The following is an 18,378-nucleotide window of genomic DNA, read 5'->3' as shown; positions in this document are numbered from 1 at the left end:
TATCGTTATTTGTAGGACTTGGGATGGGCTAGACCCTCATAATATGGGCATAGTTTATGACCAGCAAGGCCATCGCGCAGCAATTCCACTGTCAATTATGAACGTGGATAGCATAGAGCCCATTGATGACCATGAAGACCTATGGATGCCGCTTGAGACTATTCTCACTAACTGGATACACATGGTCCGCATCGGGAAGGTTACTGCTAGTCCAACTTCCGATGAGGGGATACCACACCCCCAAAATGGGTTTCGAAGATGAAAATCCTATAACCCTGTCCAGGTTGGTACTGCTGTTGCAGCTATGGATCGACTTTCGGCTTCGATTGAGGCCAAAATGCCTCCAGAGTCGCTCTCTTCAGACCACCGAGACAACAAACCCCTATTCACTGGTGCAGAGTTAGATGCAGCATCTGTTCCAAATCATTGCTTATTCGCTCATTTTTAACTATAATTCAGACCCCTCGTCTCAAATACATTGCACCAGGTCTTGAGGTCCCGCATGATGCATCGGCTTTCTCGGCTCGTCAAAAAATAGGTGACGAGAGTGAGGATCAGTATATCCCCGCTGTGTTTATATTTGCAGCCGCAGACAGTAGTCGCACATTATCTTTTGATGAGGCTCTAGAAAGATGTCATGTGCTCTAGCTAAAGTGGTGAGGTCGAGGGTTGATATCAACATAGTTACTTAACTTGATGAAACAAGTCTATTTACGGTCGACCATGAGGACCTTAGACAGCGCCAGCTACCTAGGTGGTAAAAAAGAATCATTCAAATGAATTTTATTTATGCATATAAGCTTCGTAGTCCAATCCTTGTAGGACGAGCCATGCCCGTGAAACCGATTAATACGCCATTAGGTTATAAAAAACAAACAACAAAACACGATACTTCCCATGGTTATTGACTACTATTGCGAGTAAATCCCAAAGTATCAATCAGAGGGCGATATTCTACAGTAGAAAAAAAGGGGGTGACAGATCATACGATCTGATCAAATGGGGTGGGAGATATTAATCATTAGTAATGAGCTGGTTGAGTGGGAATCTGTATGCTGTTAGTTGAAGTATTCCAGACATTCGAGAGGCATTGAACTTACCCCTCCGTTAGGCACTGGTATTTGTGCTTGTGGCTGTTGTTGATAATAAGCATAGGCAGCCGCGGGGTCTGGTGTAGGGACAGGTTGAGGAACAGGAGGGGCCACTTTAGCAGCTTCCTTATTCTTGTTTGTGGAAGAGACCGAAGCAGGTCCATGGACCTCACGATCCAATGTGATGTATTCTTTGGCCGCGGCTTTGGTGCCACGTTCAAGCAGATAAACCATGTAGCTTTGAACAAGCTCTTTGACTGCGTCGGATGGGAGAGTACTCTTGTTTCGGATATCGTCAACCACCTTCTTGATACGTTCGTGTTGAACAGTCTCAGTTTCTGGAGTGGAGGGTTGCTCCAGCTCAAACAGTAGGTAGCGAGTCCAGAATGCGCGGCTGTCCAAATAGTTTTGCTGGTTGCTCTGGAAAACCTGTCGAGCTTCATCTGAAAAGCCCTTAATCTTCCAGATCAAGATGGCCCATTCAGCGACAAGAGCTGCCTTGGTAGCCGCATCGCAACTAGGGGTTTCTATACGGCTCTTGTACACATCAATAGCGTCCTCGAGTTTGCCGTGACGACGAGCTAAGTTTGCTAGTGAGACAATAGTCTCAACATGGTTTGGAAGCGTGTAGAGGATTGCTTCGTGGATGTCTCTGGCAATATCAACATGCTCAGTCATCTCTTCAAAGTAGGCATAGTGCAGGCGCACTGTGGGATATGCAATTGGCACGTATATAGTGCTTGCTCTCTGGTAGATATTTCGCACTTCTTCTTCCTTGTCTGGCTGCGCCGACATCCATCTGGCATAGCGTAGCCAAAACTCATCGTAGTGAGCGCATGTAACAAGGCATCGTTCGTATAAGAAGACAATACGAGCATATGATCCCTCTGCTTCCTCGAAATCCAGGTAGCGCTTCCAGTTGGCTAGTTGACTGTCGTCTAACTCGGTCACATGGAAGTATGGACGTTTGATTTCAGATTCGTAGGTCCAGCGCTTAGCTGTTTCAGTCTGAGTCTTGGTGAAAATTTCTAGATGGTAGGCATCCAGGCGTAGACGAAGGTCCCTTTCAAGTTCAGCCTCAGATTTGGCACCGGGAAGAGGCTGACCAGGTGTAGCTTCAATTTCTGAACGGTATTGAGTAACAATCTCCGGAGGTGCTAATTCGTTCAGAAGTCGACCTTGCGCAAGTTGTCGGTACCGCTCAAAATAACGAGCGTACTGATGCATAGGGATATGAATCACACGACCTAAAATGGCAAAGATCTTATCGAAGGCCTCAAGCCGTTCCTCGAACTCGATATACTTGTCCCAGAACGGGTGGGCGAGGAAGTCCAACCCCACACAGTTTGCGCCTCTCTCAAACAATCTGCGAACTCGTCAGTATTAAGCTTCAAATGCAGTTAGGAAGCAAAAGGAATATGCAAGGGAGAATGAGGATGGCAAACATGAAGAGTTTGTTAGTTGCGAATACGATGATGCACGGAGCAAAAGAACATATTCATATCTCCATCGTTCAAGGTATGAACGAAGCCTCGAGAGTATAACAGGGAAGCAGGTGATATGGTTTTCAAAACTGTGGTTGGATACTCTGGTTTGATTGAGAATGCTCCTTATGGGGTAAAAGAGAGTTGCCTGAATAAAATTCATGGGTGAGAAGATAACCTCAGTGACCTGGTTGCAGGCGAACGATCTCACCCATATATCTCATCAAGAACCAATCCAATTTTTTTCTTTCTTCTTCACTTCAAAAAAATAATCGCAGGTGTGATGTGGGAGAACCCGAGTCTTCGACGAAAGACAACCGTGCTGCGTTGGTAATGTGTCAAGGGGAAGGGAAGCAATTCCAATCTATTATACTTACTCTCGAATGACATCAGAGTCATGGTTCGTTTCGACTTTGAAGGCGCAATAGTTTGCCCAGAGGTCGACTGAAGTCGGAATGCTTGCGACGCCGCGTTCGTACACCTAATATGTAAACATGTAATTAGCATCTCTCTGCTTCTTGGGGACGAAGTTCGAATTTACCATTTCCGCAGCTTCTGTCCCAGCAATTGAAAATTCAAGGTCGGCATATTTCTTCCAATATCCAAACAACAAAGGGAACTTGGCGAGGAATCGATCGTACGCATTCCGAACAGTGGTGATTGCTTGTGGATTGGAGTTGCGATTAATGCCGCCCTCGAGACCTTCTGCACCGCGCACGAGCTTTTCCCATGTTTCGAAGTTATCTGGATCTTCGACCTGTAGACATGCTAATGAGCGAATGTTTCATGATGATTCTGCGGAGATGCTTACCAGCTCAGCCTCGAGTTTCCTCAGCTCGGCATTCTCTTCTTCTGAGCCGCCAAAAGAGTAGTCGGCCATGATCGCGGACTCTCAGGCGAGAACAATGGAGCGGCTAATGAATTAATAGCTGTAGTTTGCTTGCCACAAAATAAAGAGGACACAGAAGGGAGATAGATAACTGAAGGTGTTGTTGGAAGATGATTGCGGGACGGGAAAGAGACCGAAAGAGTCGAGTCTGCAAGCCAGTACTAACTCAAAAATAGACTAGCGCAAATGACTTGCAGCCTTACTCAGCCTGAGGCATCCGCCAAGACCTGCCTCGGAGCAACAATTTCATCCTGAATTAATTTTGTATCTCCGCAGACTGAATATCACGACTTTTGACTTGCTGGAACCCAATTGCCGTTCTATTTGTTCCTATCAGTCGGTCAATGCATCGGTCCTGACTTAGGGATCGTAGGATACAATGGCCACGATAATGGCCTCACGACTGGTCAGGAATATGGCCAGGAGAACCATGACCACGATGACTCCTGCTCCAACATCAACAACTCAGGCCACCGAAAAAGTCACATCAACTGCACAAGACTCCAGCTTGTCGTTTCTACCCCTTCGTCTACGCAATTTCTTCGCCAAGTATCCTCCACAGCACTACTCGGCAGCCGTGGCTCCCGCATCACGTCTTGTGCCCCCTGCCGACGCTACTCGATACAATAATAATAACAGCCTTACCACATCAGAGGGCTCAGAAATAGATATTTCATCCTTATCGCCCGAAGATCTTCCAACTCCATACACTCCCAACCGCGATGCAAAGGGCAACAAACGCAACCCAACCGCTTGGTCCGCCTCCAAAGCCATCCTCTATAACGACCCGGAATACCCCAATCCATTCCTTCCCCAACCATCTCCCGGCGGCAAAAAATGGCGTTCCCCAAAATACGGTTTGAGACAACAAGCAGATCTCATCAAACTCGCGAAAAAATATGATGTTGAGCAATTGTTACCTACAAGTCGGAAATCGACGGTTTTCAAAGAGACGAGGCTTGCGGAACGCGGGTTGGCGATTAAGGGTACGGGTATTGGACAGAAGGTTAAGGGTCATAAGTGGGAGAGAACGATGGAGACGAGATTGGAGGAGAGGAAGAAGGCTATGATGGAGATGCCGGAGTTGATTAGGCAGTGGAAGCAGGTGGGTTCCCTCAATCTCGAAATGAAAGTCCTATTCCTTGGAGACATTAATGCTAATTTTATAACAGAGAGGTCACGGACGAGGATGGAAGAAGTGGCCCAGACGATAAAGGGGAAGACCATTCAGTTGGGTATAAAGATACGACAATCACTTACTCTATTTGCATCATATGCTTGGCGACTTCTCTCAAGAAGAGGAAGGGAAGGAATCCACGTGTTTTGACTAGATTCTTCTTCATATTGTACTATATTCTGTATAACTGGAAAAATGATAAATGTTGTCCTGATTCATTATTCAGAGTAAGATGGCATAACCAAATCTCCAACCATAATCGTTCTTTCAGGTTCTTCACTCTCGTCGTCATCGTCAATATCAAGACCGATGTCGTCTACTTGAGATAACCCTAAATGTCTTCCAAAAATCACTTTTCCACCTACCCTCCTACTCTTGGCTAGGGTCGACAAGGGCTCTTCACGTTTTTCGGCTGTCATTTGATCGATGCAGACCATTTGACAACGCTGACAAGCCCCGAGGACATCAAATCGGAGACTCTTGGGTCCAATAGTTATTGAGGACCATTTATCTTCGATGTAGGGTTGTTCGAATAGCGATGATGTCGATGATGGTATAGGGACTGATGAGTATTGAGAATGAGAATGAGGAAGATTTTCGGCAATGACTATATTTGCGCGAAAGACATTCGCTGCGACTGTTTTTGTGTTGTTGCTGCTACTATTGATAGTGGTTGCTGCTGAGTTCTTTATTTGTTCATTCAATCTGTTCACGGAAGACCGCGAGATGAGCAGAATGGGACTTTCGTTTGAAAGGAGGATTGGGTTTGATGTGCCGCTCGCTTTTCTTCGCGCATGATTACTGTTATTGTTTGTATGGTTGGTTTCGACTGGGAATGACCCAGGCATCTCGTTTCGTCTTTTGGATAGATTGGGATGATGGTGACGATACGGGTTCTTGGAGTGACGCGCATGACTCCTTGGAGGGAATCGAGCCAATGTGCAAGGAACTCCGAGTAATTCAGAAAAGAAATCAGAGACTTCTGTAGACGAGTAGACTTGTATAATGACTCTATCTCCACAGACTAAAGATGGTTTTCGGACAGTCCCAGAATTTTGACAACCTCTCATCATCTCGGTGGTGACGAGATGCGGATCGTCTCTGCTCAGTGGGACATCCAATTGGCCTCTACCGGTTGGAGATTCACCAGCGACACGGAGAATACCCTTCTCGAAATCCAATAGAGGCTTTATCAAGGCCATGCGTGGATATCGCTTCTGACTCAAGGCAACACCCGTACCTTGATGCACAATACACCATTCACGATCCCATGCGAGCCCTTCAGGACGCACTTTCCATGCTATCCCTGGGGGTACTGCGAATCCCGAGCAACTCTTGATAGGATATACACAAAGGCTTTCCACATAGAACCTATTTAGTTCCGCTGTACGCAAGACTTGCACATCCGACAGCGGAGGGAGGGATTGTTCCACATAAAACTCCATGATGAACGACACAAATCGATCAATATCTTTACTGCTTGTCATCGCCCCAAGACTCAATCGTAACGCACCAGTCGGTTTGCCTTGCATGATGTCATTCTCATCTCCGCACCGCTGGCCAGCCCTGTAATTTGCTTCTATTTCGTCGTTGCTTAGTCCTAGTAAACTTGCAGTGCCGCCAGGGTTGCAGAGTGTACCGGATCGTATATGTATTGATTTGACGGAAGCTAGTTTTTCGATTTCGGACTTGCCAATCCAGTTACCATTGCTGTCGAGTAGGTTCATTGCAATGATCGGACCTTGGGTACTTCGATCTTCGTACGAACAGCCTGGAGACAGGTATAAATGACAAACATATTTTCCGTTTGCATGTTTGATTGAGGATAGTCGATTGAATAGCTGCCTTGCTAAGAAAGCAGTATGGCTTGAAATATTGGCCATTGAGCCATACAATAGTCCGTGCACCTGAAATGCCGATTCGAGTGCAATAATGTTATGGAATGGAAGTGTGCCGTCTTCAAGCTGATCATGGACGGATGATTGTTTCCTGGCATACCAATTATTTCCAACAGTGACCATTTCTACCGTTCCGCCTCCAAAATATCTTCGATGGTTGAAGATATGCCCCGATTCCTTTCGGACGATCAATGCGCCCAGGTCGGGAAAGCCAAATATCTTATAGAAACTGAGAACGACAAAGTCGGGACATATTTGAGGATCACTAAGATCTAACGGTGAAGTAGACACTAGACTTGCAGCGTCTAGAAGAGTAAAAGTATTTCGTGCTCCAGCATTCCGAATTTGATTGCACCACTTCAATGGAAAGCGACGACCATTCATGTTTGACTGGGCGGGATATGCAAAAAGCTTCGGGCTTTCGTCCTGGGAATCGATTCCATCAATCCATTGTCGAACTTCGCCATCGGTCTTAAAACAACGATTGCCTAAATCGGCCAATGCCTGTACTCCAACCAAACTGGTATGCGAATCAACATGATAACCATACCAGAATCCGGGACTACCACGATAATCTCGCAAGGATTCCGCAACTAACTTGATCCCTGCCGTCGCATTAGGCACAAATACCAGGTCGTATACGTCTGGATCTGCGTTGAAGAACCGCAGAGCTTTCAGTCTGATATCTTCGACACGATTAGAAGTAAGCTGGGAAGATGCAGATGCCGAATGCGGATTTCCAAAGAGGTTGGTTGTCAAGTCTTGGGAATATCTCTCGATTAAAGATTTGGCATACAGAGTTGTGCCGGCATGATCGAGATATGTAATATCTAAATATCGATTAGTATCGTACACGATGCCGGCTTAGAGAGGGCGAACCTCGCAGTGTGGGATATTCACGATCCCTTATTTCGTCTATAGTTTCAGGATAGAATTCCTGTGCAATGTCAAAAGTATTCGCCATGGTGGAATTGGTGGCCGAATGAGTTGGTATCTTCATCTAAAAATGAGTGGCGAATAGAGATAGATGATGTTCACGACCAGGACGGTGATGTGCTGAGCGTCATTGAGGAATGATAACTGCAACAAGCGATTGCATGAGAAGAAATAATTATTGATATCGAGATGTGTAGTAGACCTAATGTAGGATGTTATCTTGTAGTGGATACGGACATTGAAGCATTGTTGAATCTTGAATGACCGAAGTCTGGTTCGACAGCGGAGGCCGCCGACAAGTCAAGGAGCAAGAGCAAGAGCAAGATCGTTCGAGCTTCTCCGCCAATTTATCACCCCAGCTGTTAACTATTGACTGTCAAGTGTCAAAGCTATGTTCGATTCATATATTTCAGAGCAATCAACGCTTTAGCTTGCTTTTATCTAATCAGATCACTGTCAGCGTGTGCGAAACATTCAATCCTTATCGCAAGTCGCCGCTGATATCTCCGCTCCACGGGTGTGGCCGTTGCGGAACTACAACTCCTCAACTCTTACATGAAAATCCAGATGAGATGTCATTATTCATCTATTCGTACTAAATACAGGCCATTCAATATTCACAGGAGAATCATCAAGCATCAAGCATCAAGCGTAAAATACAATACAGCAGAACCAATTCCAGCACGACGGTTGAAAAGACGCAACACACATTGATCCTTTTTTTTTTCTTTAAAAATTTCCAATTTCTTCATTTCTTCCAAGCCATGATAATCATACCACATAATGTCGTCGACTAGATGAACCACTGCGACTATGACGATGACCGCGCCGGCTGCTATGACTGCGACGTCTGACCACCGTCTCCTTCACCACAGGATCGCGATGATGATTGAAAATCATCAGGGCCAAAAACGCCGTGAAGAAGAAAAACACCACTTCCATGATCCCGATAGCAAACGAGGCCTTGAGCATGGAACATGTCTTGTTGAAATTTGGTCTTTCGCCCGTATACACAATCGATCCGAAGGGACCTAGCGATACGGATGAAGTGATATCAGTCCAGCTCGTGCAGTTAGCGCCAGCAATGAAGCGAAGTTCATACACGCCGGCGATCAAGGCACCGAAGAAGCAGAGATCGATGAATGAGACGAAGAACGCTGAGCGTCTCGTACTGCCGAATCGGAGGACTGTGTCGATGCACCAGAAGACGGCGATTGTGCTGACGATGAAGAGGACGAGGATGTAGGCTGGGGTGAGCTGATTGGCATTGAGGAAGCCATTGACAAAGTATGCCTATCGTCGGCTTGTTAGTATTGGCATCTCCCATAGCTGCGAGACGAGACTTACCAGCATGCCAATGATCGGGATCAAAAAGACAATCTCGGTCAGGCGCCAGAAGATAAAGAGCACTTCTGCGATCATTTTGTCTTAGTTTCTGAGCTGCCGTACAGCCAACAGGTACTCTTTTGTTGCGATGCGATCACTGAGAGTGGCCCAAAACAGTAATACAGATGATTGTAGCCCGAGTAACCAGTGACAACCGCCCGATAAGACTACTCAAGGCCCCGCCTGACAACAGAACAGCAACAATAGACTCAACGATCAACAGTTCATGTACGAAATATTTCTAGAAAGAAAAATGACGAGACCGTGCATTCATATTTAACTAGATAGATCAGATGGATTCGGATGCTTATGAGAGGGGAGGCTGGGAAGCTATACAAATAAATCCGATGGCGGGGAGATTAATCTCCGGACGAGAAAGAGATCCCAGCCATGCACGTCAGCTTGGCTAGCTGATTTGTCTACTTTATTTGGAGATAGAAGACGACAGAAGCCTTGTCCAACCGTTGTCATCTAACTTCAACTCTGTGCATGAACGCCAATAACAGTCTATCATCCTGGGAAGTAAGTATAAACAGTCTCCAGCCAATCAGCAGTTGAAATATATCTGCTTAGTCAGCTTATCATCCAATCAGAGTCGAGTATTTACCGTTTTCCCGAATTCTGCGCAGTAAGACCTTTTTGTTCATTCAACATACTAACTACTACGTATATATTTTTATCATCTAGTCTAGAGTATGATATGAAATAAGGCGTCTCCCTTATTACGGTTGGTGCGTGACTTGCTTTCTGGTCCCGGGTAGCTTACCCTCTGCACCAGCCCTCCTGCATTTTATCCTCAGCGTGAATAGAGTATAATCATATTCATGTACCAATCACGAAATACAGTTCGTTCGATGCCCATACGCTTGTTAAACAATGCTCATATGCTACCTATTTGCCACAAAATCCAAATATCAAACATGTATATTCAAAACTCGCCCGCGAGATGACGAGGCTCCACTCCCCTCTCAATATTATTGCCCGGACTCGCTGATCGTCCTGGGGAATAATACGCAGTATCGTATGGTTGATTCGCCCGTAGATTGGCCCGTCCTCTCTCTCCCGGTCGAGTCATCTCGTACGCTCCGATATCATCTTCGCTAGACGAAGCTGAATATTCATCACGATCTCGGTGTTTATTGCGGTATACTACTCCGGGCGTGACGGGTTGCGATTGAGGAGCCAACGAGAATTCCTGACCGGGATCTGCCTTCCGTGCTTGAGCATAGGATGATTCAGCAGCGCCGTCGCGAAGTGGGACAGTATCATCGTTATCAGGGGTTCCTGAATAGGCTATACCAGCTGGTACTCTGGGTTCCGACCCCCAGCTCCGAATTGGGTATGCCCTGCCTTTCTTCCACGGCTCCGAAAGAGACGGGAAGTATTGCCGATACGATGCCCATGCAGTAAACACTCCAAGCAAAGAACCAGTAATAACATCAAATGGATGGTGGCGAGCATCCATGATGCGACTCACGGCAATCAGTGTAGCGGCAAGAATAGGCACCATGACAATGATTGCTTTCCAGACTTCGCCGCGTTTGTCCATGATGTGCATTTTTCCGCTTAGATAGAGCGAGAGATAGAACAATCCGGCAAAGGAGGCTATTTAGTCAGTAAGGCTGTTGCCAAAGTCGCAGTGTAGAAACGAGAATGCTTACAGCTACTATGTCCCGAAGGCCAGGATCGAAACCCATCCTTGATAAGAGCGGGATCCCCCGTACAAATCGTCGAATTCGAAAGTCCAAAGACCGGTTGGTCGTGACTATCAGGCGCCGGCCGACAACGATCAATAAGATCCGGTCTCGGTTTCCCACAAGCGTTCTTCAGGATCTGCGTAGTCACAAAGGCCAGCCCTTGAGAAAGCAACAGACCCAAAATGCCACAGTTGAGTTCCCACAGACGATCTTTCAGTCTGTATGGACCAGTCAATTTCCTTCGACCGGATCCATCGACTAATGTCTTGTGGTGTGAGAAGAGACCATCAATCAATAAGGAATAGAGAACAATAATCACTAAAGGTGATACTATTGAGATGAGTAACGCCTCCTGTATGGTAATCCGCTCTTTGACGGCAAATGGATACTGGAGACTTTTGTTTTCAAGGCTGAAATGTTGATGATAGGGCTCGATGGCGTCTAATGCCCAAAACCCGACAGCAAATCCACTTGGTTTGGAGTCAGTACCTAGTCATCTGTAACCACATGTATCACGATCACTTACATGATGAATACATAGTCAAGAATATATCTGAGTCCGGGTCCACCAGGTTAGCTTAGGATATCTTTTCCGGGGCAGCACTTCAGTGCATGCAAATAACGTACGAGATGATAATACGAGCCCTAAGACGTTTTTTGGAGAAGGGCAATTTTGAAGGAAGCTGAGCCATGTTGCTGTCGCGTGATGGATCCGCACTAAACCGATCTGCAGATTTGACTCGGGCGAAGAAGAACAGACAGCTTTCCGTCAGGTCTTTTGGGTTCGATATATATGATAAGAAAAAAGTCCAAAATGTATACAAAAATAAACTGAAGAAACGAGAAAAATGAAGATGCCTGAAAGAGTGGACCAAAACTTAGAAAGAATGCTTGTCTTCTGAGACGTTAGATGAAGACAGTGTGCACAGACTGAGGCTAAAGTACGTACAGCTGATATTTAGTACTTGCCTATCCCGTTCTCCGCCTTTGCTTGAGCATTTTCCAAAATTATACAGATTTTGATGGTGCTGGCATTTATTGAGAATTAATTCAGTTGAGAGAGACAGTAGCAGAAACGTAAGTTTAATATACAAGAAACTATGTTAGTAGTATACAATATGAATGCCAGCTAGCTACATCTTTCCCCCAGTCATCTCCTCAACCACCTTGCTCATTCTCTCTTGCTCAATGCGCCATCTTCCAACATCATCCTTGGTCTGATTGTTGACAATGCTCTGGATAGTCGGCGGTGCACCTTTGGCCCAGACATTGGTTCCCACGCCGCTGTCGGATCGCCATTCATCACCACCGTCTTCACGGAATTTATCCTCAATCTCCTTCATGAGCTGCTCCTCCGTAACAATAAATTCTCTAGCATTCATGTACAAAGTATGAAGGTTGGTGTGGCGTTCTGCAGATTTCTGAAGCTGTTTTTGCAACACACGCTCGCGTGACTGTGCAATTCGGATCTCTCGGTCGGGATCTGGTAAGCTGGAGGGCTGTTCTTCCAAAGACTGCACAACCGACGGGCTCGTCAATCGTTCATCTTCTCTCTGCGGTTGTCTCAGCACACGCTCTCGGCGGGCCTGCTTAGCCGCACTGCGCCGCGTCATGGCTGCAACTGTATTCTCTTTTCTTTCGTATAACTCAAGTAAACCTTCCCTGAGATTCGTCCGCCGGGAGTCTGCCATCCTCTGCTTCCATGCAATTGTTTCTGCATTGGGGTCGTTCTTCTTGATTGTTTTCACCTTGCTTGGTTCTGGGGTCACGGCAGAGATGTAGGCCGGTGTAGGCTTGTCAGGACGACGGGCTGGGAAGATTTCACGTGGAACAGGTAGAGTACCCTTGACTCGAGGCTTTGCAGGCAGATCGGGTTGCAATGTTTGAGGGACCTCGATGTAATTAGGAGATTCAGGGCCGATACGCAGTCTGGTAGAGACGGAGAAGCTGCGAACCTGCTTGGTGGCAGTCCGGTAGCTCCTGGAGAGCGACATTGTTCAAACCCTGATATAGGAGAGATTCAATGAGTAATGACACCTGGATATAAAAAGGAAAAAGGACAATGCGATAAATGGCAGTGCTTGAAGCAGCACTGGTGGTGTGTTCTGGCGTGTTGTGTCGAGACCGACGGCTGACAATTTTCATTGATTGGCCCGTGCATACGCTAGCCCCGTCCTAGTTTTTTTTTTCTTACCCGCCGTCCTCTTGACAAAATCCTTTAACTCTTTCCTCGCCAGAACACTCTGTGCCATTTTCTACTTCTTCTTCGTTTGTATTTATGAGAAGAAGGAATTTATTTTCATCATGGGTACAGGAAAGAAAGAGGCCTCACGCAGAGAGCGCCAAGGCAAGGTCGGAGATGGCATGGCCAACGTCAGGACAAAAGGCGAAAACTTCTATCGGTGAGTGCGACCAGCAGCAGAATTGTATGAATGTTATCTGACTTTTTTAATTTACTATAGCGATGCGAAGAAAGTCCGTCATTTGAATATGTACAAAGATGGCAAGGCCAAACGAGATGCCGAGGGAAATATTGTCAAGGCTGCTTCGTACCAGTCTACAGAATTACCCAATGCCCGAATAGAACCAAACCGCAAGTGGTTCGGTAATACGAGAGTTATCTCCCAGGAGGCGTTGACTTCCTTTCGAGAAGCCGTTGCCGAACGAGCCTCAGACCCGTACCAGGTTCTTTTGAAAACAAATAAATTGCCTATGAGTTTGATCAGAGACGGTCAGGAACTCAATGGCCTCAAGCAACATCGTGCGAAAATGACTATTGAGACTGCTCCTTTTGGAGATACCTTCGGGCCTAAAGCTCAGCGGAAACGTGTCAAGCTTGATGTCGGCTCGCTGGAAGACCTCGCTGGAGAGTCTGTCAAAATGCACGATTCATACTTGGAAAAATTGGATCAAGCCAAATTATTGAGTGGAAAATCGGGTGAAGATGACGGTGAAGATATCAGTGTCATGGGAGTAGCTCGTGAACATGTCTTCTCCAAGGGTCAGAGCAAACGTATCTGGAATGAACTTTATAAGGTCATTGACTCTTCAGACGTTGTCATCCATGTCCTGGACGCTCGTGATCCTGAAGGAACAAGGTGCAGAAGTATTGAGAAATATATCCGTGACGAAGCACCGCATAAGCATTTGATATTCGTCTTGAATAAATGCGACTTGGTTCCGACAAAGGTTGCTGTAAGTTTTCTCTGTCTTTCTCTTCTCCACAAATCCACCTAGCCTCTTCTATCCGGCCACGCTGGTGCCATTGCTAAGTCAAGGCTTCTTCCTGTGCATGTTTTTGCCGCTTCAATGGAAGTTTTGTCTGTTACAGCTTTGGTAGATTGACGCTCATCCGCCGCCTGATCTCTTTCTGAGCTTCGGGTTGATCGGCTTTCGTTTTGAAGGCTTATCGTAAAGGATAGCAGTGCTTTGTTTTTGAGTTGAGCTCTGATACCGTCATCGATGGTGCTTCCTGTAGCGGAGCTCTTAGTAACATTTCACACATTGCACTATTTTCTATTCATATTTGTTTCTTGAGATTTCATGTACAGCAACTAACTTTCGTGTCAGGCCGCATGGGTACGCCACCTGTCCAAGAATTATCCCACTCTGGCTTTCCATGCCTCGATCAACAATTCGTTCGGCAAGGGATCACTTATCCAGCTTTTGCGTCAATTTTCATCTCTTCATTCTGATCGCAAGCAGATTTCTGTTGGCTTTATTGGATATCCCAACACGGGAAAGTCCTCCATCATCAACACTCTTCGGAATAAAAAGGTTTGCACTGTTGCACCCATTCCTGGGGAAACCAAGGTCTGGCAATATATCACACTCATGAAGAGGATATATCTTATCGATTGTCCTGGAGTTGTACCTCCAAATCAAAATGATACCGAGGAAGACATTCTGCTTCGAGGAGTTGTCCGAGTTGAGAATGTTCATAACCCGGAACAATATATCCCAGGTGTTCTGAAGAAAGTGCAAACGCGTCATATCGAGCGCACTTACGAGATCAAGGACTTCGACGGCGATGCTGTAGAATTCCTTAGTATACTTGCTCGAAAAGGTGGTCGATTGCTACGAGGCGGTGAGCCCGATCTAGACGGCGTTGCAAAGATGGTGATCAATGATTTTCTTCGAGGAAAGATACCTTGGTTTACACCGCCGCCTCATAATGAAGGAAACGAAGATGAAAAGATTGAAGGCCGAGAGGGTCGTCTTGGAGAGATGTCTAAAAAACGCAAGAGAGACACAGCCGCAGCGATTTCCGAAGCAAAGGATGAGGAAGATGACTCCAATGAATTTGAAGGATTCGATGAAGACGATGAATCCGACGGGGGTATCCGTGTCTCAGATGATGAACAAGAAGAAGAAGAAGAAGGAGAGGGAAATGAAGAAGACCAGAATGAAGATGCACCTGCAAAAGATTGAAGTCAACTGTTTATTTCTATGTTCGATTCATTTTTGCAGATGTCGAAGATCTTCAGCATACCAACGCAGCTTGACACGCAATATTGCGTCGAGTCACCTGCTTCGCAGTGTCTTAATATAAGCCAGCTCCGCTTGGCTGCATCCGGGACATACATCGTCGAAACACGTATGTACTTTGGGAGCGTACTGCCCAAGCTTTACCAGCTACCCCTGAAGCTGTCTGCCTGTATGTGCTGGCTTGTAGAAGCAACTTGGGCTTCCTGTAAAGACTGGAATGTCGCCTCATTGTTTCACATGACCTGTGATACTGTCGATACACAACAGACGAATTCATACCATCGCATCAGTTGATGCAGACATGCTCGGTACAAATGTATCCTCATATCATCGTAGTCTATATAAAGTACGTAGCGTAAGTTCGTATTCGTCCGTCTGATAAGAGTAGGGAGCTCACGTGGGGCAGCGGCAAATCAAGGTCGAAGGTGGAACAACCTCTTGCTTGCTGGTCACCGCTGCTCCAGAAACAACTCAACTAGACTCTATTTGAGCTTTTTGTGCATGGTCAATGGGTTTTCAACTCTTTGACAATGATCAGTTTAAATCTACATCTCCATGCTCTCTTTTGAGAACCAAGTGTATAAGAGTGCAAGTTCGCAAGTCGGTTGAGCATGGCTGATGACGCACCAATGTCTATTGTCCCATATTCTTCAAATCGACATATCGTACTGTTAGTCTACACTTACTTTCCTGTTGAAAACTCTGTTTGGGATTTCAGTGAGACGTTTTACTCATATATCTTCCATTTACAGACGCCACAATGATTCGGTGGTTGTACTCGACCGCGATTCTCAACAACTAGTTCTTCGCAACGCGAACAATCCCAATAATGGCGACCTCGACCTGGACATACAAGACTGTCCTTACTGCCACCGTCCCATGCGTGATCGAGACAATGAAGCAGAAGTACATCGCGGACGCAGTGGTGGCCCCGCGCAACACGATTTCGTGACCCCAGAATACTTCCGTCTTCTTCACGATAGCGTCCCAAACTCCGAAGCATCTACACCACCACTTTCACCGCGTCTACGTCTCGCACAGCCGGCTTTGACAGATGGTTCGGTTAGATCTTCCTCGCCGTATGCGCCACCATCACCGTCATCTCCGCAGGGGATATCGTCGGCAGCGTTCAGTCAGGGATATTTCAAGAAGTTCTTTGTCGAGGAAGCGGAGTTGGGTCGAGGCGGGAAAGGTGTTGTGCTTTTGGTAAAGCATATGCTTGATGGTGTTTCGCTGGGTCATTTTGCTTGCAAACGTGTACCAGTTGGTGACGATCATGAATGGCTAGAAAAGGTTCTGGTAGAGGTGCAGCTCTTGCAGCATCTATCACATCAGAATCTTGTATCGTATCGACATGTGTGGTTGGAAGATTTCAAGATCAGCACGTTTAGTCCGAGTGTGCCCTGCGCATTTATTCTTCAACAGTACTGCAATGCTGGTGATCTTCACAAATATGTGGTGGGATCTGTGCCGACATCGACGACCGCGCAGCAATTAAAGGAACGTCTTCGTCGTCGATCCAAAGGTCAGCCAGAGGCACCAGACTTTTCAGGACCCCGGAAACTCCAGTTTGAAGAGATATACTCTTTTTTCAGGGATATCACTTCGGGAATCCGTTTCCTACACGCCAATGGCTTCATTCATCGCGATCTTAAACCAAGCAACTGCCTGCTGCATGACTCGGGTCAAGAGTTGAGAGTTCTTGTCAGTGACTTTGGTGAAGTGCAACCTGAGAATACAGTACGCAAATCAACCGGCACGACTGGAACGATTTCATATTGCGCCCCAGAAGTTCTACAGAGGGAATATCCCAATGGCCCCTTTGTCAATTTCACCTTCAAATCTGACGTCTTTTCCCTCGGGATGATCCTTCACTTTCTTTGTTTTGCTCAACTTCCATATCACAGTGCAGATCTCATAGAAGAGAAAGAGGATATTGACGAGCTTCGAGCCGAGATCAGTACCTGGAAGGGATTCGATGACTCGCTCAAGAGGCTTCGTCCGGATTTACCAGACAAGCTTTACACCATTCTAGAGCGACTACTATCAATCAACCCTAGTCGCAGACCTACTGCAGATGAAGTCCTGCTTATTATACAGGCAGGTGTCACGGGCAACGAGAGCCGCCGGTTTGGTCGCGCAAGCTCCAATGGACCTGATTTCAGTCAACGCATACAGCCTGTCGAATCACCGGTCCCAAACAGTCCTCAGCCATCTCGCTCTCCTGTCAAGGTCGCATCACGATCAACGGGGCCTCTAGCTGTCCGATCACCTGTTCGTTACGAAACACGAAGCGTTACTTCAAATAGAAACAACACAATACTTGAGACAGATTCAGATAGTCAGTACCGCCATCGATCACCCAGTAACCCGGATCAGGACGTGATACTCCGTCCGCGATTCCGAAGCACACCATCTACACCTCCACGACGTATCGATGATAATGACGAGGTACAACAAACAGATGGGCAACGACGATATACTCATCCCATGATAGATCATCGCAACCATGATCCTCCGTCAACACCGCCCGATCACACACTACTTCCACCACACCGATTGCTCCCTCCACCTCCAGAGACCCTCTGGAGCAGTAACTCATATCTATATTTCATACCCATACCATCCATGGACCTTCAAGTCCCCATTCCAAACGTACGAGTCACGCTCTTTATCGCCAAACAAATCCTTATTTCACAGACATGCATGCCCATGGCCGTGAATCCATGGGTGTATTACCCTCTGTTCATACTCGCTGTACTATCTTTACCCGTACAAAGCTCGAAAACACAGTTGATTTCTTTGGCTGTTCATCTCGGATTGATGGCGTTGAGTGTGAGGATGGATAGTATTTGTGTCTGGGGAAGTTCGAGAGCGTTTTTCGCATGATTTGTCTGTCGCATGGCTATGCACTTGATGATTATATACCTGCATATACGATACCTTACATACGATTCTGGACGTGGGCGAGGATGAATGTTTTTAATATTGTTATCTATGAATACGACGACGTACACGATTGTATGAGAATACATGTAGAAGGTGAAACGAAACCACGTCTCTACGGAATCCTTCTAGACTTTATCTAACCACCCAGGGAGAGAAATAAAGCCAGAAGAAAAGCTATGATGCAGTCAGAGAGCCTTCTTTTATGTAGAATAAATCAATATCGGAACTTGTATTAGTGATCATGGTACTGAATCCCATTGATACCTACCTGAATAGGTGGGTAGTGATGAGGGTCATGTCACAGTAAAACTGAGGAACAGACTCCCCTTTCCAAATAAAGAAGAAGGGTAATCTGCCTGAGTCAATGTTCCCTTGGAAATAAT

The 18,378-nt window shown here is 46.3% G+C and overlaps 8 protein-coding genes across 8 annotated transcripts, besides 1 other annotated feature; 3 read left to right on the top strand and 5 right to left on the bottom strand.

Moving 5' to 3' along the window:
- Positions 1-765: 765 nt before the first annotated feature.
- TSTA_015780 (mRNA splicing protein (Prp39), putative) lies at positions 766-3,455 on the bottom strand (the record flags this gene model as incomplete). Its single annotated transcript, XM_002483682.1, has 5 exons — positions 766-1,048; positions 1,101-2,457; positions 2,953-3,056; positions 3,117-3,332; positions 3,387-3,455. The coding sequence occupies 5 exons, from the start codon at positions 3,453-3,455 to the stop codon at positions 1,022-1,024; spliced, it is 1,773 nt and encodes a 590-aa protein (XP_002483727.1). The 3' UTR covers positions 766-1,021.
- A 275-nt stretch (positions 3,456-3,730) lies between these two features.
- Positions 3,731-5,013, top strand: TSTA_015770 (60S ribosomal protein L25, putative). The gene is made up of 2 exons (XM_002483681.1): positions 3,731-4,569; positions 4,637-5,013. The coding sequence occupies exons 1-2, from the start codon at positions 3,844-3,846 to the stop codon at positions 4,676-4,678; spliced, it is 768 nt and encodes a 255-aa protein (XP_002483726.1). The 5' UTR covers positions 3,731-3,843; the 3' UTR covers positions 4,679-5,013.
- Positions 4,860-7,503, bottom strand: TSTA_015760 (molybdenum cofactor sulfurase protein (HxB), putative; the record flags this gene model as incomplete). Its single annotated transcript, XM_002483680.1, has 2 exons — positions 4,860-7,369; positions 7,419-7,503. 2 exons carry the CDS (start codon positions 7,501-7,503, stop codon positions 4,860-4,862), a joined length of 2,595 nt encoding a protein of 864 aa, XP_002483725.1.
- A 540-nt stretch (positions 7,504-8,043) lies between these two features.
- Positions 8,044-9,170, bottom strand: TSTA_015750 (uncharacterized protein). The gene is made up of 2 exons (XM_002483679.1): positions 8,823-9,170; positions 8,044-8,768 (listed from the first exon to the last, which is right to left on the bottom strand). Exons 1-2 carry the CDS (start codon positions 8,895-8,897, stop codon positions 8,247-8,249), a joined length of 597 nt encoding a protein of 198 aa, XP_002483724.1. The 5' UTR covers positions 8,898-9,170; the 3' UTR covers positions 8,044-8,246.
- Positions 9,171-9,516: 346 nt separating this feature from the next.
- TSTA_015740 (PAP2 domain protein) lies at positions 9,517-11,407 on the bottom strand. The gene is made up of 4 exons (XM_002483678.1): positions 11,186-11,407; positions 11,085-11,111; positions 10,523-11,028; positions 9,517-10,466 (listed from the first exon to the last, which is right to left on the bottom strand). The coding sequence occupies exons 1-4, from the start codon at positions 11,248-11,250 to the stop codon at positions 9,790-9,792; spliced, it is 1,275 nt and encodes a 424-aa protein (XP_002483723.1). The 5' UTR covers positions 11,251-11,407; the 3' UTR covers positions 9,517-9,789.
- A 109-nt stretch (positions 11,408-11,516) lies between these two features.
- TSTA_015730 (uncharacterized protein) lies at positions 11,517-12,660 on the bottom strand (the record flags this gene model as incomplete). The annotated part of the gene is made up of 2 exons (XM_002483677.1): positions 11,696-12,660; positions 11,517-11,586 (listed from the first exon to the last, which is right to left on the bottom strand). Exons 1-2 carry the CDS (start codon positions 12,550-12,552, stop codon positions 11,517-11,519), a joined length of 927 nt encoding a protein of 308 aa, XP_002483722.1. The 5' UTR covers positions 12,553-12,660.
- A 130-nt stretch (positions 12,661-12,790) lies between these two features.
- TSTA_015720 (nucleolar GTPase, putative) lies at positions 12,791-15,385 on the top strand. Its single transcript, XM_002483676.1, has 3 exons — positions 12,791-12,960; positions 13,021-13,753; positions 14,129-15,385. Exons 1-3 carry the CDS (start codon positions 12,863-12,865, stop codon positions 14,987-14,989), a joined length of 1,692 nt encoding a protein of 563 aa, XP_002483721.1. The 5' UTR covers positions 12,791-12,862; the 3' UTR covers positions 14,990-15,385.
- Positions 14,918-14,958: a microsatellite.
- Positions 15,386-15,657: 272 nt separating the features above from the next.
- Positions 15,658-18,234, top strand: TSTA_015710 (protein kinase, putative; the record flags this gene model as incomplete). The annotated part of the gene is made up of 2 exons (XM_002483675.1): positions 15,658-15,716; positions 15,799-18,234. The coding sequence occupies 2 exons, from the start codon at positions 15,658-15,660 to the stop codon at positions 17,933-17,935; spliced, it is 2,196 nt and encodes a 731-aa protein (XP_002483720.1). The 3' UTR covers positions 17,936-18,234.
- Between the last annotated feature and the right edge of the window lie 144 nt (positions 18,235-18,378).

This window comes from Talaromyces stipitatus, genomic scaffold (genome assembly GCF_000003125.1).
Source record: "Talaromyces stipitatus ATCC 10500 scf_1105507295549 genomic scaffold, whole genome shotgun sequence".
In the NCBI taxonomy this organism is placed as follows: Eukaryota; Fungi; Ascomycota; class Eurotiomycetes; order Eurotiales; family Trichocomaceae; genus Talaromyces; species Talaromyces stipitatus.
The sequence above is the reverse complement of the archived record's forward strand: the minus strand, read 5'-3'. Positions and strand labels throughout refer to the sequence as shown.

Excerpts from the sequence above, each read along its gene's own strand:
- TSTA_015770 (XM_002483681.1), top strand. The coding sequence starts at position 3,844 with ATGGCCACGATAATGGCCTCACGACTGGTCAGGAATATGGCCAGGAGA. Across the intron at positions 4,570-4,636 it reads TGATTAGGCAGTGGAAGCAG|AGAGGTCACGGACGAGGATG; the intron begins GTGGGTTCCCTC and ends ATTTTATAACAG.
- TSTA_015750 (XM_002483679.1), bottom strand. The coding sequence starts at position 8,897 with ATGATCGCAGAAGTGCTCTTTATCTTCTGGCGCCTGACCGAGATTGTC. Across the intron at positions 8,769-8,822 it reads TCCCGATCATTGGCATGCTG|GCATACTTTGTCAATGGCTT; the intron begins GTAAGTCTCGTC and ends AGCCGACGATAG.
- TSTA_015740 (XM_002483678.1), bottom strand. The coding sequence starts at position 11,250 with ATGGCTCAGCTTCCTTCAAAATTGCCCTTCTCCAAAAAACGTCTTAGG. Across the intron at positions 11,112-11,185 it reads AGGGCTCGTATTATCATCTC|ATATATTCTTGACTATGTAT; the intron begins GTACGTTATTTG and ends ACCCGGACTCAG. Across the intron at positions 11,029-11,084 it reads CTTGACTATGTATTCATCAT|TGGATTTGCTGTCGGGTTTT; the intron begins GTAAGTGATCGT and ends CTCCAAACCAAG.
- TSTA_015720 (XM_002483676.1), top strand. The coding sequence starts at position 12,863 with ATGGGTACAGGAAAGAAAGAGGCCTCACGCAGAGAGCGCCAAGGCAAG. Across the intron at positions 12,961-13,020 it reads AAAGGCGAAAACTTCTATCG|CGATGCGAAGAAAGTCCGTC; the intron begins GTGAGTGCGACC and ends AATTTACTATAG. Across the intron at positions 13,754-14,128 it reads TGGTTCCGACAAAGGTTGCT|GCCGCATGGGTACGCCACCT; the intron begins GTAAGTTTTCTC and ends CTTTCGTGTCAG.